The 17196-nt window shown below is 32.2% G+C and overlaps 1 protein-coding gene across 1 annotated transcript; it reads right to left on the bottom strand.

Moving 5' to 3' along the window:
- Positions 1 to 1004: 1004 nt before the first annotated feature.
- On the bottom strand, positions 1005 to 3838 carry LOC122611307 (protein WALLS ARE THIN 1-like). Its single transcript, XM_043784317.1, has 6 exons — positions 3518 to 3838; positions 3172 to 3234; positions 2868 to 2984; positions 2333 to 2747; positions 2020 to 2171; positions 1005 to 1435 (listed from the first exon to the last, which is right to left on the bottom strand). The coding sequence occupies exons 1-6, from the start codon at positions 3742 to 3744 to the stop codon at positions 1240 to 1242; spliced, it is 1170 nt and encodes a 389-aa protein (XP_043640252.1). The 5' UTR covers positions 3745 to 3838; the 3' UTR covers positions 1005 to 1239.
- Positions 3839 to 17196: the final 13358 nt, after the last annotated feature.

Genomic DNA, 17196 nt, shown 5'->3' on the forward strand with positions numbered 1-17196 from the left:
TCATTTTGTTTTTACTTTAGATAATTTACTTTTGGACATAAACGAAAGTAATTAGCTGTAACACTGTAACAATCAAATCATCAAATATACTTTGATATAAATTGGTTACTAATTAAGGGGTAAGGGTGTAGTCGACAAGTTTTATCGGCAAAATCAATCGGCATGTCGGCTTCACTATACCCCTCCATTGGCTCTTTTTGGCAAAAAAGTATCGGCAAGCTTTATCGGACATATATTGCCGATCAAGATAGACGTTGGGAGCAAGAATTGGCAAGGGAGAGTGTACTTTTTTTAAAAATAAAAATCAATATAAAATTTGGTGGAACATGGGAAAACACACATTGGCAAGTCTTTACTATTGCACCATCATTTTTGGCTATTTTTTAGTACAAATTGGCAAGTTTTTGGCAAGTACACGTGACAACATATAATTGACTAAAAAAGAGCCAAAACTTGCCAAAGAGCCATAAAATTGACACTACACCCTTGACCCTAACATTAATATTATAATATGGGGAATTCGAATCTCCTTTCTTGCTAGCTTTTGATTATGGATTGTCTATACACATATCCATCAATTCGGTATAAATACCCATTATACGCGAATATGTTCTTATACAGGAAGTATAGTCATTTTGATCAGAAAAATTAAAGTACCTTATAAGAAATATCAATGTATATATACTTTCGTATGCTGGGTGTTTGGTGAGTGTTTTGGTATTTATGACGAATTTGGATGTTCCTAACGTGTTGGTTAATATCACACTTAAACTTACCATATATAATAATAAAAACAATAATAACCCATGGCCCCAGTTTTAAGGAACATGAATCATAACATTCTTTCCTCTTACTTTCCTTTTTCGAAAGTGGGATGGCATGCTACCATCATGAATATACACACCAAATCTTCTTTTGAATGAATATTCATAGATTTAAAAATACTATAAAATATACATGTCAAGATATTGTTTTCAAGGACACTAAAATCATACTTTTACTAATGATCAAACTCGATTTGAAATATAATGTTTAATAATCTAATCAATCCAACACTAAAAAAAGGGAACAGCCCAAGCAAAAGGACATGTTCAATAAACACACCAAACCTTTTTTTTTTCTTCTTCGATCATCTCACATAATACATGCATAGTAACTTCCATATTTTTTCTTTGAAGTCCTAACATCACACACGCTAGTTACATTAAAAAAAAAAACTTAAGCGTTATGTTGTTCATATTAAACATTTTGAGTTGATTCTGGGAGTAGAGGTTGTGTAATCGATTTAGCGTGCTGGCCTGTTATCCTAGGTGCACCTTGGTCCGTTGGGGCTTGGACCAACCCCGGCTGCTTTTGTAGTGCGAACTTCCTCTCCTCACTCTTTCCCCATAGCACTAGATACAATCCGGTTATGATCAATACCGCTCCTATTATCCTGCACAATACGTACATATAAAATACTTCAAGTTCTTTGACTATATATGTACGGCTTTCATCAACCAATATAGTTGTTGTACATTATTGTCCAAGCTGTTAAGATCATGTGTGTGTAGCTAGTTTGACCCACAATGCATATAATCTTATGACTAGGGGTTATGCAAGTACATGTGTGCTTGTCTCCAACTACATTACTACTATCTTCTAATTTATTTATTATCTTTCGCTTTCTTTGTACTTAATATATTGAATTATATGTCTTGTATATCCAAGTCATCAATTTATTGTCATCACAAACGTGTAATTTAGGGAAAACCGTATATCCTCTTAAAAATCAGCTTAATAATCTTTCTAATAACCTAATTACATGACAAATGTAATTCACTGTATCTGTCTCATGATTTTATTAATTGATTCTATCAAAAAACTATGGTGATCAAGTTGTTGGGACTGATTATTAGACTGATTTTTTTAGGAAGATATATCAATTAATTTCTTTTTATATTTAGCGAAAATGTTTATGATGTTGAATATGTGTGTCCGTGCACGTGTGAGATGGGGATGTGAGGGTTAGCCGAGTACCCGCCCAAATAGAACTCTTCGCCTAAAGCGACTGAAGCCATGAGAGCGACAACGAGGGTCTGAACGGGTTGATACAAGGCCACAAAAACCGGGCCACCTCTGTCAATGCACCATATCTGTACAGCAAATGCAATCCCGGATGCGACCACACCCTGCATTATATAACAACCCATTGACATTAAATGATAGATCGATACCCACCTTTACTATCCTTTTCAACAAAAAAATTTAATTATTTCAACAGTAATATATATTTTTTCATATAACTAGTATTGGCCCCTTTAACTAGGAGTCTTGAGTTCGAGTCACTGACCGCATAAAACACGCTAAAGAGCTCAGCCCCCGTGCGAATAAACCAAGCGTTAATATCTCTTTCCATAAACGCGGCCACAACAAGAAACTGTAGGATTCCGAAGAATAATTGATAAGATGTGAAAGAGAGACGAGCCGGGTACTTCTTTAGGACAGGGGCTTGCAACACAAGCCATCCGGACCATGACAAACAATGACCAATCAAAAACAAACAGCCAAGGGTCCAGCTTTTCCCGGTTGCGTCACCTAGTGACTGCAACACGGGGGAAGCTGCCCTGACGCTGTTTAGCGTTGGGGACGGGCTGTATATGGTGGGACCCTTGAATAAAGTGATCACGGATGCCCCCGCTATGCAGAATAAAGTTCCAACCACTTTTGATATCCCGTCTTTCCTGTCTAGCCTCACCTTTTCTATACTGTTGTCAAATAAAAGATGTATATATATCGAAAGTTAGTTAGTTTCCAAAGACACAAGATTATATTATTATTTAATATATATAAGGGGTGATATATATGTATAAAGATCGATATATTACCCAAGAATGGTGGCCATGAGGAATGTTATGGCGGGAACCGAGTTTTGAAGGGCGGAAGCGAATGTGGGAGAAGTGTTGTCCAAACCCAACAAGTAGAAAGCTTGATTTGCGGTTATGCTGATGCATTACACATATATAATGATGTTGAAGTAGTTAAAATAACATCGAAATGAAATATCATGAAGGATATAATCCTAGCCTGCTAGTTTGATAGATCAAATTAATTATATATCGAGTGTTTGATTCAATCATTATATGGTGTTTGTATCAGTTATTATTTGAGGTAAATAAAAATGTGTCGTACCCAACAATCGCGAGAAGGAAGAAGTGAACTGCTAAACCCCAGTTAATCGGTGGTCGCTCCTTCCTGATCACAAGAATATCATGTTAGAGTAATCAGATAATTACCTGTGAATGTAACTAACTATGAACAAATATTTAATGGTTAGACTTAATTAAACCGTTTAAAATAAGTAACACTCTAGCGCACTTATTTAAAACTCTTTATTTGGGTCTAAATAAAATAATCAGATAAGCAGTTTGGATAAACAGTCTTTGATACCATAAATAGATAAACTTCAATATATATATATGCAATTAATTCTAAACACTGTCTTATATAGTTATATTTATTCGAATATAACACGTACTTCTCAAGGAAATATGCGAAAGGGAGCAAGAGAATGAACGCGAGAATGTTCCGATAAACAGGAAATACGATCTTAGAAATGCCCATATTAAGGGCAGCTCTAGACACCACATGAAAACCAGCATAACCAAATTGCAAAGCCAACATGGCTATATGGAGTTGAACCCTTTCAGGGAACCATCCTTTTAGTTTTTCTGTGACTGTAACGCCACCACCGGTTTCCGCCATTGGGACTAAAGTTATGATCAAGCACACACAACTTTGGTGAACTGGAAAAAAATTAAAGGAATTATTGAAGGTGGTAGTGATGGTGGTAATGAGAAGTATTTGGGGAGGTATAAATATAGCATCACCAGCTTCTGTTCATATATTCCAGTTGGAAAATAAAAAGTGGGTCCATAAATTACTTATGTAGGGACTTCAAAAGTTTTTCAAGTAGATTGATTGGCAATGTCAACTGTTAACAGCACTACTGTATATCTCTAAGGGTAATATATAAAAAAACACTACAAACAATATTGCATTTGTTCACATTGTATAGAAATTTTGTCACTACAAAGAAAATTAAAAATTTTGTCACGCTTTTTAGTGTGTAGAAATATATTGAGTTAAAAATATATAGACATTTCTACACACTAAAAAGTGTGTGGAAATAAAAGTTCACACTTTTTAGTGTGAACTTTCATAATTAATTTGCCACACCTCATTTGTCCACGTTAACTAATACACTTTTTAGTGTGGGGAAATTTCTACACACTTTTTTTCAATATATTTTTACACATTAAAAAGCGTGACAAAATTTTTAATTTGTTCACATTTATCTAAAAGTATGAACAAATGCAATATGATTTGTAGTGAAAATAATAATATAAATGATAACTTAAAGAAAAAGAGGATGGTTTAATGATGGTTTCATGTAGGAAATGAAGTTTGGTCATGTTCTTAATATAATAAAGTTGATCGGTTAAACTTGAAACTATTGAGTATTTATGTCATATTTTTTAATTTAATTAGAAGATGTTATGGTACATGTCTTTAATATGATACTACCAACATGTGAAATTTTATAGATGCGGGTTCAATCTTTTAAGGTTGTACTAATATCATGTGAAGATTAACATCGATAAATATAATTGTACTGATAACACATGACTTATACATGGTGAGTCAATAGGTATCTACTTGTGGTATTAAGGTTATGGTTCGTCGCATTTACTCCTATGGAGTATTTTTTATATATATAACAATATGATACTAAATATTTTTTATTTTTATTTTTTGAAAAGTACTAAAATCATTTATATAACACCATAACTTGGTACGATATTTGAGTTTGTTTGGATGTCTTTTAATTACGGCTGGTGTATATTTCATATTTTATATATTAATTATTTATATATTATCTTAAAGTGTTATTATAACAATAACAACAAACACATTTTAATTTTTATATGTTGCGTGTTAGGCAACGTAGAACTTGCGGTCGACTATCAAAATTGTTGTTTATGAATTTTGTATACACATCAATTTAGATTTTCTAAAAAATCACCTATCACTACGTACTAAGCTGATACACTTTTTCATTATAGTTTGTAAATTAGATATTGGGACAAATTTTCATTATTAATATTAATAAAAATGGTTTGAAACGATTGTTAACGTGTTGCAATAATTTACAAATGAGGGATGAGAATATAAGGCTGTCGGGTATCTAAGCTTAGGTGTGAAACACTCACATATTGTTTTTTTAATCCATAAAAATAATAGGGGCCCATGCATTTATTCATTAAAAAAGAAATAATAAAATATTAGTATGTGAGGGGTTTCACACCTAAGCTTAGGTGCCTAACAGCCTTATATTCTCTTTTCCCTTTACAAATACCACATATGAAACATTATATATCCACCCATATTTTATACCACCATGACTAGCTAGCCATTGACTTCGCTTGTAACTTGTAAGCTACTCCGTATTATTAAAACACCACCGGAATATGTTAAAACATACCGTGAAGCCATTGATTTCTTCTCCTTTTTTTTTTTTTTTTTTTTTTTTAACTCTTTACACAAAAATTTATTTTGAAATGTAGAAGTTAATTAAATATACAAAACCATATATCTAAAGAACAAAAGTTAAAAATAAAAAAATAAAAAATAAAAAGAAAAAAACAGCAATATTTTGACAAAATATATTATTGAATTTCTGAATTTTGTTAATTAAGTATCAAATATCAAATATATATGATGGGTAAATATCTCAATATAATTAAGAGAAAATAATAAATTGATTATGTGTTTATTTTAATTTTGTTATTTTTTATTTTTTATTATTTTTGTTCTTATTTAGTCCTGCACAACATAAGGGTTTTATCTGGTTAGTAATAAAGTGAGAGAGCAATTTAATTAAGAAGGGGAGCATGCGACTAATGATGAAAGATAGAAAGAGAGGGATGCATATGATAGAGATGGTGCACGAGGGGTCGACTACGCGCTGGGTTTTACTTTTTACACCTTCACCCCACCGGCCCACCCCAATTGATGCATGTTTTAAACTTTATAATACACATCTTAAATTCCCTTTTACTTTTTCTTTGAATTCAAAGTGACATCTTCTTTAATTCATAAATACATATTGGTAATATAAAAGGAGTATTAAAGTAAAATAAATAAATGAATATGTTTTTTTTACTAAAAATTATCGTGCATCATCAAAATCATTGTACATCAATATATATACTTGTGATTTATGAACCTTTATGTATCAATCTTACCATGATCTAAGGATCAAGATTTTATAATATTTGTTTTAATTTTATACTTTTTACAATAACTAAGCCCTTCATAAATAAATAGTATTAACACGAAGACAAGTATTTCATTAAAAATATCTGGGAAAGTATTCCAAATAGTACTTATTCATTTTCTTTTTCACTAGTATGATATTCGCGTGTATAAGTTTTTAATATTTGATTGAAAATTTCTTTTTCGATGAAGTTAATTAGCCTGATGTTTTTTGAGGATAAAATAATCACAAAAAGATAAAATGGATATCAATTTATTCCTCAAAAACCATGTTAGTCACATACATTGTCCATAACTCCATATGGTTTGGTCATTTTAGTATCCTCCGTTCTTCATCATGATTTTAGCAAAATTTGCATTAAAACTCAAATTAGACATTAACCGTCCCTCGTCTACATATAATAACTTTTTTTTGAAAAGTCTATATAAAATAACTTAAATACTCTTTTTTTTTTTTGAAAGGCAACTTAAATACTCTTACTTTATTATTTTATCTAAGTGTAACTAACTTAAAAGATTAAATATTATAATAGCTTTAATAAATAAATACATAATAGACATGACAATTATTCCACCTTTTTATTTATTTCTTAACTTCTTTTGGTACCATTTGAGCTGATGTGAAAACAAATTCTAATATGTTCGAAAAGAAGAAAACAATATCTAATCTAAAGTTCAACAACAAATTCTAATCGAAAGTTCAAAGTAGAATTGTCAATGCATAAAGAAAATATATATATAAAAAAAAAATAGCATCCAACCGCCAAGACCTAAAATAAAAGATTGAAAAAAAGTAAATGTTAGACCCTTTTACTTACTCATGATTTTTACTTCAACAACAAATTTTGGGTTTGAGATCGATAAAGGGTCATGTTGATTTTGGTTTTTATTTTTATTTTATATCATACTATGAATTAAACGGTTGAAAGGGGTAGTTAAATTATAAGAACAATGGTGTCTTTTACTGATTACCTCAGTGGTTGGACACCCGGACGTTTGTCCGTAAGGTCTCAGGTTCGATACTCTCAGGCGTGAAATTTACAGGCTTTAGGTTTCTTGGGCCTTCGTGGAGCATTTACTGGGTGGAGCGGGCAGGGGGAGGGAAACGCGCATTAGGTCCACGGTAACCAGTCCGGATACCCGTGGCCCGGCCCTTGCTGTTCTAAAAAAAAAAATTATAAGAACAAGGGTATTTTGGTTATTTAACTAGAGAAAGGGATTGTTTATGTCAAGATTTGAGGTTTAATGGATGATTTTAGGTAAAAGTAATAACGAGGGACAGAGGGTTTGAAAATGACCAAACTACATGGACCATTGATGCAATCAACTGAAAGAAATTATTAAAGTAAGTTTGAAACTAAATGTATCCACAAAAGATACGATATACCAATGTAGAATAATCCATTATATTATTTTGTTTCAAAGACGTAAAATAACTTAGAACCTGTTTAACCCATCTCATTAAAACTAAATGTATTGATGCCCTTTTAACAACATACATTTTTATATTAATTTCTACATTGAAATCTAAATTTATCATAACGACATCATCTTTTATATTATTAATAATAAAACACAAAAACATTAAAATAAAAATCAAATTAATTGTTAATGGGTTGGTGACCAATTAATAAAATTTTAATTAGACCATAGGAAAATTAATCTGGGTTTGAATTTTAATCTAAATCTGTAAAAGTAGATTATTAGGGGGGTTTTCAATAGTCTTGAACTTCATCTCAAACATGTGTGGTTTGAATTCCACATATTACCCAATTAAATGTCAATGTGATGTCTTGAATGCTAACTATTAATTAAAACTCAGTTAAATTAAATCATATTGAATAAAAACACAGAGTTAATATTGTACTATAAACACAAGGTTAATACTTGTACAAATTTAGAAATATTTGAAGCTAATTTTTTACTTTCGATAACCAATTTGCATTACTTAAAACTTTAGGGGTTAGTATAAAAACTCAAGGATTAATACTCTGAAATATAACAAACTTTAAACGAATGTCTATAGTATGAAATAATTAAAGTTGTGTTCATTATATGTAATCATCTGTAAATTATGTGTATTGTATGTAAGAAAATGTATTAAAACAATTAAAAACTAACAAGTGCAGTTATATATGGTTGTCACGTATGCATTCTTACATACAATACACATAATTTAAAGATGATTGCATACAATGAACACAATTTTAGTTATTTCACACTATAGACATTCTTTAAAAGTTTGTTACATTTCAAGAACTTATCTCAAAAACTTACTTGCACAATAAATTTACCAGCAAAATAGAAAAATAAAATGATCAGTAAAAACCCAATACGCTAATATTCGTCAAATTGGTAGCCACCACTTTGGATGAAAACGCCGAGGAAACGCTGATCCCATTAACCCTTCACGGCTTCGCACCGAACTTTGGCGTTCTTGATTACTCGGCGTTAAGGATGCTATCATGGGTAGCCTGCTATATATATTTCTACACACTAAAAAGCGTAACAAAATTTTTAATTTGTTTACACTCACTTAAAAATGTGAATAAATGCAATATGATTTATATTGTTTTAAGGATATTGAAAAGAATCATTTTGGAATAAACGACTGGTCCACCTTTTTAGTGAAATCAGGAGACACCACAGTCACCACTTTCGATCGTGAGTCCAAACCAACTCATGGAATGTAGCTTTCTTAATTTTGAAAATACTCACTACAACTAAAAAATTATTATATTAATATAAAAAGATACTAATAAATCATATTATGGATATTCAAGTAGGTTTTAGGTAAAATAAAACAACTATTAAAGTAAAACAAATAAAATAATAGGGTTTTTTTCAGTGATAATTACTATGCATCATAAAAATCATCATACATCAAATGCTTCGTGAATCTTCACGCATTAATTTAATCACGATCTAAGGATCAAGATCTTGTATTATTTATTTTACTTTAATACTTATTTTACGATACTCTAACTCCTATTTAAGTAGTTGCTTGATAACGAATACTACTCGTATATAATTTTTTAAGTGTGCCAATTTTGGTTGACATGGTATTCATATGGTATTAAAAATAAACTCACGTGTCACGTGTGGGTTTGATGTTATTTACCAACGACTATGGTCTATATTCATAGACGTACGGTTTTTCGACTTTAAATATACTTTAACTTGTTTATATGAGTTATATATTCGTTACAAGTTCAATGTTAATTTGTTTTTAAAATAGCTCCGAACTACCACCCACCCAATATCGTAACTCTTAAATTTTCGAACAATATGACTTTTTTTTTATATTCATTATTGCACTCAATACGAAAGATCAAAAACAATGAGTAGGAAAACATTTAAATGTTCACTTTGGTACGATAAGGGTGTGTTGATCCTTGTATTAAGGAACAAGATGAAAGTGTTCTCCACTAATACGTTTATTTTTTTTCAAAGGCTTGTTAAGTGTGGGTTGTGTTGTGTCATATTTCCGTTAACAATACCTTTGCTTTAAGAGACATGTCTAGACCACAATCATTATTAGACTTCCCATGATACTCTCTCAAGGACCCTCTTCTGTCTCTTCGTTTTTACCAATAGATTTGAGTAGTCGTTGTTTACACCTTGTGTTGGAAATTGTCATGATCGTGACGCGATATATATAAGTTAGATCATTTTTATAAAATGTTTAAACGATATATTGTTTGTATACATGTAATCTTCGTGTGATTGTTTTCATGTCTTTAACTATCTTGTGTGACCACCAAACAATTCTAACGATCATTGTTTATTTGTAACCATTGTGTTGTTTGTTTTGCATCTGTTTTCAGTTTTTTGGGACATTTGTTTGAGCCACATTTCTCTTAAGATTTCATTTGTCGGGTCCCATGGATTAGTGTCGAGGGGTGTTCAATTTTTGGGTCTAGACCATTTAACCTAAAATTCAAATCGAACCATTTAAAGTAAGTATTTATATACATAAAAATGATTAATCTGTTTAATTTATCTTATTAAAAATCCTTCTAAGAATATGATCATGACATATGTTATCATCAAAAAAATGAGATCATAAAACTATTGGTTTACAGTTCACATGAAGTTAAAACATTAAGAGGATTATTCCATCGATGATTTAAAAAAATCTATCATTACTCGTATATATATATATATCACAGATATCCTATGATTACATATAAACGAATCTAAGTGAACATATGTTCACGAACATAAACGAACGTACGTTCACGGATATATTATATAGAATGTTCATGAACATAAATGAACGAACGGGGGCTATATTTATGTTCGTTCTTTTAACGAAAGAGATGGCTTTTGTATTCATTTTCATTCATTCATTTAACTAAACGACAAAATAGAAATGAATTTCCTGTCAGACAATTTATGAACTGTTTGCTTAAACGTTTAGTTGACTTACGTCCATACCCGTAGTTTTAGAATAAATTTGAGACTATACAAGTAACACTTATGAATCTTTGCTTTCTTGTTTCAAAGATTAAATATTTTTCGAATATATACTACACCCTTTTCTAAATATGTATATCTTAATGCATATGGAAAGCTATTAATATGTTAATTTGAGAAAGTTTTTCTTTATTTTGTAGTGACTAAAGTTATTGAAGTAGCAATTTGAAGAATGTGGTATTTTTGGTATTTTTTAGATGTCATGTATATTAGATTTATAAAATATATATAATACACTTTTTGTTAAATATAACTTTTATTTGTGTCATTATTTACACCATTAAGCGTTTGACATCAGTTAAAACAGTTTAATTTTATAAGTGACAAATGAATACCACTCATTCTCTTTCTTAAACTACACCTTTAATCATGTCACATGTCAACATTAGATTTTCGCATATTTAGGCATATTATTTAGACATATCAATCATTTTTCTTAATTTTATAATGTTTTGTTTTTACCTATAATAAGTATTTTTTTGTTAAATATATATAACAGGATAATGATAAATTAACTTAATTGGTATGTCTAAAGATGTGCCTAATTGTAAGATAATGACATGTGGAAAAATCAGGGGGCAAGATTAGAAAAAAGAATTAGTGGAATCCACATGTCAAATTCTTAAGGTTTTAGGCATATCTTTAAACACACCAATTAGGTTGATTAATCATTTTCTTATATAATAGTATCTTGTATATGTGACAAGTAACACGCGTATTTCACACCAGATTAAATCTAGTTAATTGCTACTATATAATAAATAAAAAGTATCATTATAATGAATTTAAATAGTACTTCTACTATATTTTAAAATCTATTATATTCTCATAATGTTCTTTTAACGCTTTGAAGTTTGATCATCACACTTGCTAAAATCAATAAGTACGATTATAAGAGAAAAGTTGTACTAAATATTATTGATTTAAACCCTAACAGTAACATTCAATGTGTGTCGTATATTGGAAGTTGGAACTCGGGCACTGCTCCACAACAGGAGTAAAAACACATATATCCATACGTTCAAAAAATAAATGCTTGAAACTACGAGGAATCAAAATTTGATATTGGGTCTCCAAGCCAATATCTCATCCGCCAGTGTATTTATTGTTAAAAGATTAATAAAGAAAGGGCAAAAGAAGATAACATAGATGAAAAGGAAATGCGTGGAGTGGAGTGGTGGAATGGGTACGGACATATTAGACAGGAGAAGAGGAAGACCATGCCAGGTTGTACGAACGAATAATTTTTATAATTTGATATTTATTATGTTTAGTGTCTTCATAAAAATTTACGAATATCTGAGAAAAATGATAATTTCTCTTAAATAAATGATCTAAATCTTTTTTATCAATCCGATGATGACAACTAATAAAATCAAAAAATTAGATTAAGGAAAGATCTACCGAATTACACTTGGCTTGTATTATATCATTTGGAAAAATTTTAAAACTATTTTTAAAAGAATATATTAGAAATTTTATTACTCCTATCATTTTGCTTAATGTTAAAGTGTATATTTCAAAAGCACGTTTACATCATATAAGTGTCACTCAAAAGTATAGTTTCTTCTTTCCCCTTTTTTTCTAACAACATTTTAAACGGTAGATTGATAGGAACCGTGTGATCCCATGTATCTTTTGGCACCAGCATAACCTCCGTGAACGGTACCTAAAACGGAGAATGACTGACGTGTGTGTCAAACCACATGTAATTCTCCTTATAGCTTTTACAATCTACACACCGACCAAACGCAACGTTTTATATAAAACGAGACGATAAATGCGGCGTTTTATATAAAACGGGGCATTTCGGATCTGTTTTCCGGGAACAGTTGATGTGTGTAGATAGTCGCTTCCTTGTTGTTATGTTTAATTATAAAAGATATAATCTAGTTTTTTTCTTTGGGTCCGTCGAACCATCTGTGCCATCATCAGCGCTATCACAACCTACACCACCACCATATTAATAACGGAATCTTTCACGACATATTTGAAACCGCCGCATTGTACATGTATCATTTTAGTTTTTTTTCCATGATTATGTGATCTAGCTAGAAAAATAATATAAATTTATAAAATGCAAAAAAGTTATATTTGTGATTTAATAATAAAGAAATGCATTCAACTTCTTATCCATCGAACCTAAAAGTTATATTTGTGATTTAATAATAAAGAAATGCATTCAACTTCTTATCCATCGAACCTAAAAGTTATATTTTTCTAATTTATTTAAAATCTTTTATTTCAAAAACCGTATATTGATAAATTATAAAAATTATATGTGTGTTCTTAAAATTTCATGCTCATTTATTAGAGAGGTCACTCGATATACTTTTGACAAATTTTTAAATCCGAGGACGAAGCCCGTACGACTAAGATATTTGGCTATTACACTCTATGACTTATCACCTCCTATGACCTATCACTCTCACCATCTCACCGCCGCAACGCGAGGATATTTTCTCTCGTTTTAATTAAATATATATGAGAGAGTACGTGTTTATTTGCAAGGTGATTGCATCATGTAAGTGGTGGGTGCGTAAGTGGTGCGGCGCCGCGGGAAAAACCCCGTCGACGCCTAACCACGCGTGAGTGGTGAGTTTTGAGGGGTGACAGCACGAAGTGGAGAAAACGAGTGCGTGTTCTAAATGTAGAAGACGACCTTATTTTGTTTTTTTTTTTCAATTTTTTGTTTTTAACCCTCAAATTTTGGTATTTATTTCAGATTCACACCAATTTTCAATTTTAACCCTGCGTTTGTTCTTTATATTCAAAATACCTTCAAATTTTGTTATTAACATTATTATTTTATATTCTTATTGTTATTATTTTTTAGGGGTTTGCTAAATACAGCCCTTAGGGCTGTGTTTAAGGTGCATAAATTGTTTGTACATTTACCATGAAAATCAGGGGGCGGACTTTTAATATAGAAGGTACAAGTTTTTCTTATGTACGTTAAATACAGCCCTTAGGGTTATATTTAGCATTTTCCTATTTTTTTATTACCATTATATAGATTAATATTAAGTAATATTATTATATAGATAAGTTTTGAATATAAATAATATTGTAGTAATTGGTGGGTGAGTGGTGACAACGCCAACAAAATTTAGATGAGTGGTAAGTGAGTGGTGAATTTGATGTGATATAATGTGATTGGTTGAAAATGAGCCGTGGGTGGAGGGGATGTCATCACCCTTATTGATAGGTTGAAGAACTTCAACTTATTCAATAAATGAGTCATATTCTCTAATGGTAAAAAAACTTTTAAAAACTTTTTTTTTAACAAAAAAAACTTTTGATCAAACTACCATTGGAGATGCTTTTAAAGTATTCACACTGATCAATTTTAACCACATCGATCTTGGTAACTGTTGTATCGGGAAAAAAATTCTTATCAACTAGTAATCTTATATTTTATTCATCTCAATTTAAATAACTCAATTTGACTTTTTAAGTATTTTCTTTTAAACTTTAACGTTTAATATTTTTATTAATGTTATATAATACTTGATGTAAAATATATTACTAGATTGTGTTTAAATGTATTTTAGTTGTCGGAGATATAAAGCGAGTGCACCGGAAAAGAACGGGAACTGGGTCGATCTATGAAAGAAAGAGTTGATTAATGCACCAATTATGATTTCACCCGATTGGTCATTATCTTTTGAGTTAATGTGTGATGCTAGTGATTTTGCCTTAGGGGCCGTTTTAGGCCAAAGGGAGGATAAACATTTCCGTCCCATTTCTTATGCTAGCAAGACTTTGAATCCGGCCCAACAAAATTACACCGTGACCGAGAAAGAATTGTTGGCCGTTGTGTATGCTTTTGACAAATTTCGTCCCTACTTGGTTTTGAATAAGACCATTGTTTACACCGACCATTCCGCATTGAGGTACTTGTTTTCCAAACAAGATGCCAAACCCCGTCTCATTCGTTGGGTTTTGCTTTTGCAAGAATTCGACATTGAGATCAAGGATAAAAAGGGGGCGGAAAATGTGGCGGCTGACCATTTGAGTAGGCTCGAAAACCCTCGCCTTGAGGAGTTGCAAGAGCATGAGATTAATGATTATTTTCCTGATGAGGATTTGATGCAGGTGCAAGGAGAAGAAGAACCATGGTTTGCAGACATTGCTAATTATCTTTGTGCTAACATTCTTCCCGAAGAAATGACGTCTCAACAAAAGAAGAAATTCTTTTCTGAGATTAAGCATTATTTTTGGGAGGAACCGTATTTGTTTAGAATGTGTGCAGATGGGATGATCAGGAGATGTGTTGCCGGTGCTGAAACCCGTGTGATTTTGGATGCATGCCACCATGGTCCTACCGGTGGTCATTACGGGCCATCTGTGACGGGTAAGAAGGTATATGATGCAGGGTTCTATTGGCCCACCATTTTCAGGGAAGCAAAAACGCTGGTGGAAGTTTGCGATGCATGTCAACGTCAAGGTAATATCACTAAGAAAGACGAAATGCCTCAACAAATGATACAGGTATGTGAGGTTTTTGATGTATGGGGGATTGACTTTATGGGTCCTTTTCCTCCGTCACATAAGTTTCTTTATATTTTGGTAGCCGTTGATTATGTGTCCAAGTGGGCCGAAGCTAAAGCCCTACCGACTAATGATGTTAAAGTTGTAATTGAATTCTTGAAAAAGTTGTTTAGTCGTTTTGGTGTACCAAAGGCCTTAATTAGTGATCGCGGGTCCCATTTCGCGAATCACCAGCTTGCTAAGGTTTTAAAGAGGTATGGGGTCACCCATAGGTTCTCCACCTCTTATCACCCTCAAACAAGCGGCCAAGTGGAAAACACGAATAGGGCTTTGAAAAGGATCCTTGAAAAGACCGTGCAAGATAACCCAAAAATTTGGGCCAAGAGGCTTGATGATGCCTTGTGGGCGTTTCGAACCGCCTACAAGACTCCAATTGGTGCTACCCCTTATAAGTTTCTTTATGGAAAAACTTGTCATCTCCCAATTGAGATTGAACACAAAGCCTATTGGGCTTTGCAAAATTGTAATATGGATCTAATCTTGGCTGGTGAGAAAAGGTTTTTGCAGTTGCACGAGTTGGATGAAATGAGGTTGCAAGCTTATGACAACTCCATGTTATACAAGGAACGTACAAAAGCTTGGCATGATAAGAAGACCAGGAGGAAGGAATTTAAAGCCGGTGACAAGGTACTTTTGTTTCAATCAAAGTACAAAATCAAAGCACCGAAGCTCAAGTCGAGATGGATTGGACCGTATGTGGTGAAAAGAAGTTATTCGTCTGGATATGTGGAGTTGTATGGCAATGATAAGAGTTTCATTGTAAATGGACAACGCTTGAAGCATTATTATGAAGAAGATGAAGAAAATGCGGAGGTGTTCGAAATTGGCTTTTATGCCATCAACAAGTGAAAGTAAAAGGTGATCGAGTCAAGCTAAGGACTCGTTAATAAATTAAGCGCTTCTCGGGAGGCAACCCGAGTTTGTTTCATTTTATGTTTCATTTTTATCTTGTCATTTTCTTTTCTTAAAATCGAAAAAATCCATAAAAATGTAAAAGTTTTAAAAAAGCCAAAAAGATTTTGTTTATTTCCTTAGTTTAAATCATTTTTCAGTTTTTAATGTTTTCTGTATCAAGAATTGCAGGTCCGAAGGTCATCGTGGACGTCGAGGTAAGTCAAGTGCAAAAAGGTAAGTAGAAGTGCCGTTAGTAAGCTGTCACTTCTGGTCCTGTCGTCCGTTAAGTGTCACATGTTCGTTAGATTTTGACCTTGCTGGACGCGTGTAACGCCCGTTACCCCTCTAACGGCCGTTAGAGGGGGATTTTGTTTTCCTGCTGTAACGGCCAGTTAGGGCCCTAACGCCCGTTAGCCTTCTTTTGTTTAGTAACGCCCGTTACTCCTATAACGACCGTTAGTCTTTACGTTGTTTAGTAACGCCCGTTACTCCTATAACGCCTGTTACACGCGATTCTTCAGGATAAGGCAGGTCGATTTCTGTCAGGAAAATCTAAAAAAAAAACAAACTATTATCCATACACATACACACACTCACGAATTGCAGCCGAAAGAAAAAAGGGGTATACCAGTTTTGAGTCCTAGTCTTGTTTTTCTCTTATCAATCTCCAAATTCCTTGTTCAATCATCAAATTCTTCAGGTATAACTCTTCAATCTTTTCTTCTAATTTTCGTTTTTTTTATTACTCTTGAAGATACTCATTGTTCTTGGAGATATTGTGTATGTGGAGTTGAAGTTTAGTGGGTATGGTTATTTTATCAAAGATATATCTAGTAGCCATAGTCACTGATTTGGTGATTTAGATTATTGTTGAGGTTATTGTTTATCTTCCCCATTATTTAGTTTAAGTGGGGGGGGGGGGGGGGAAGATTAAAGTTTGTTTAACTAAGA

The sequence above is a fragment of the Erigeron canadensis genome, chromosome 8 (genome assembly GCF_010389155.1).
Source record: "Erigeron canadensis isolate Cc75 chromosome 8, C_canadensis_v1, whole genome shotgun sequence".
Taxonomy (NCBI): Eukaryota; Viridiplantae; Streptophyta; class Magnoliopsida; order Asterales; family Asteraceae; genus Erigeron; species Erigeron canadensis.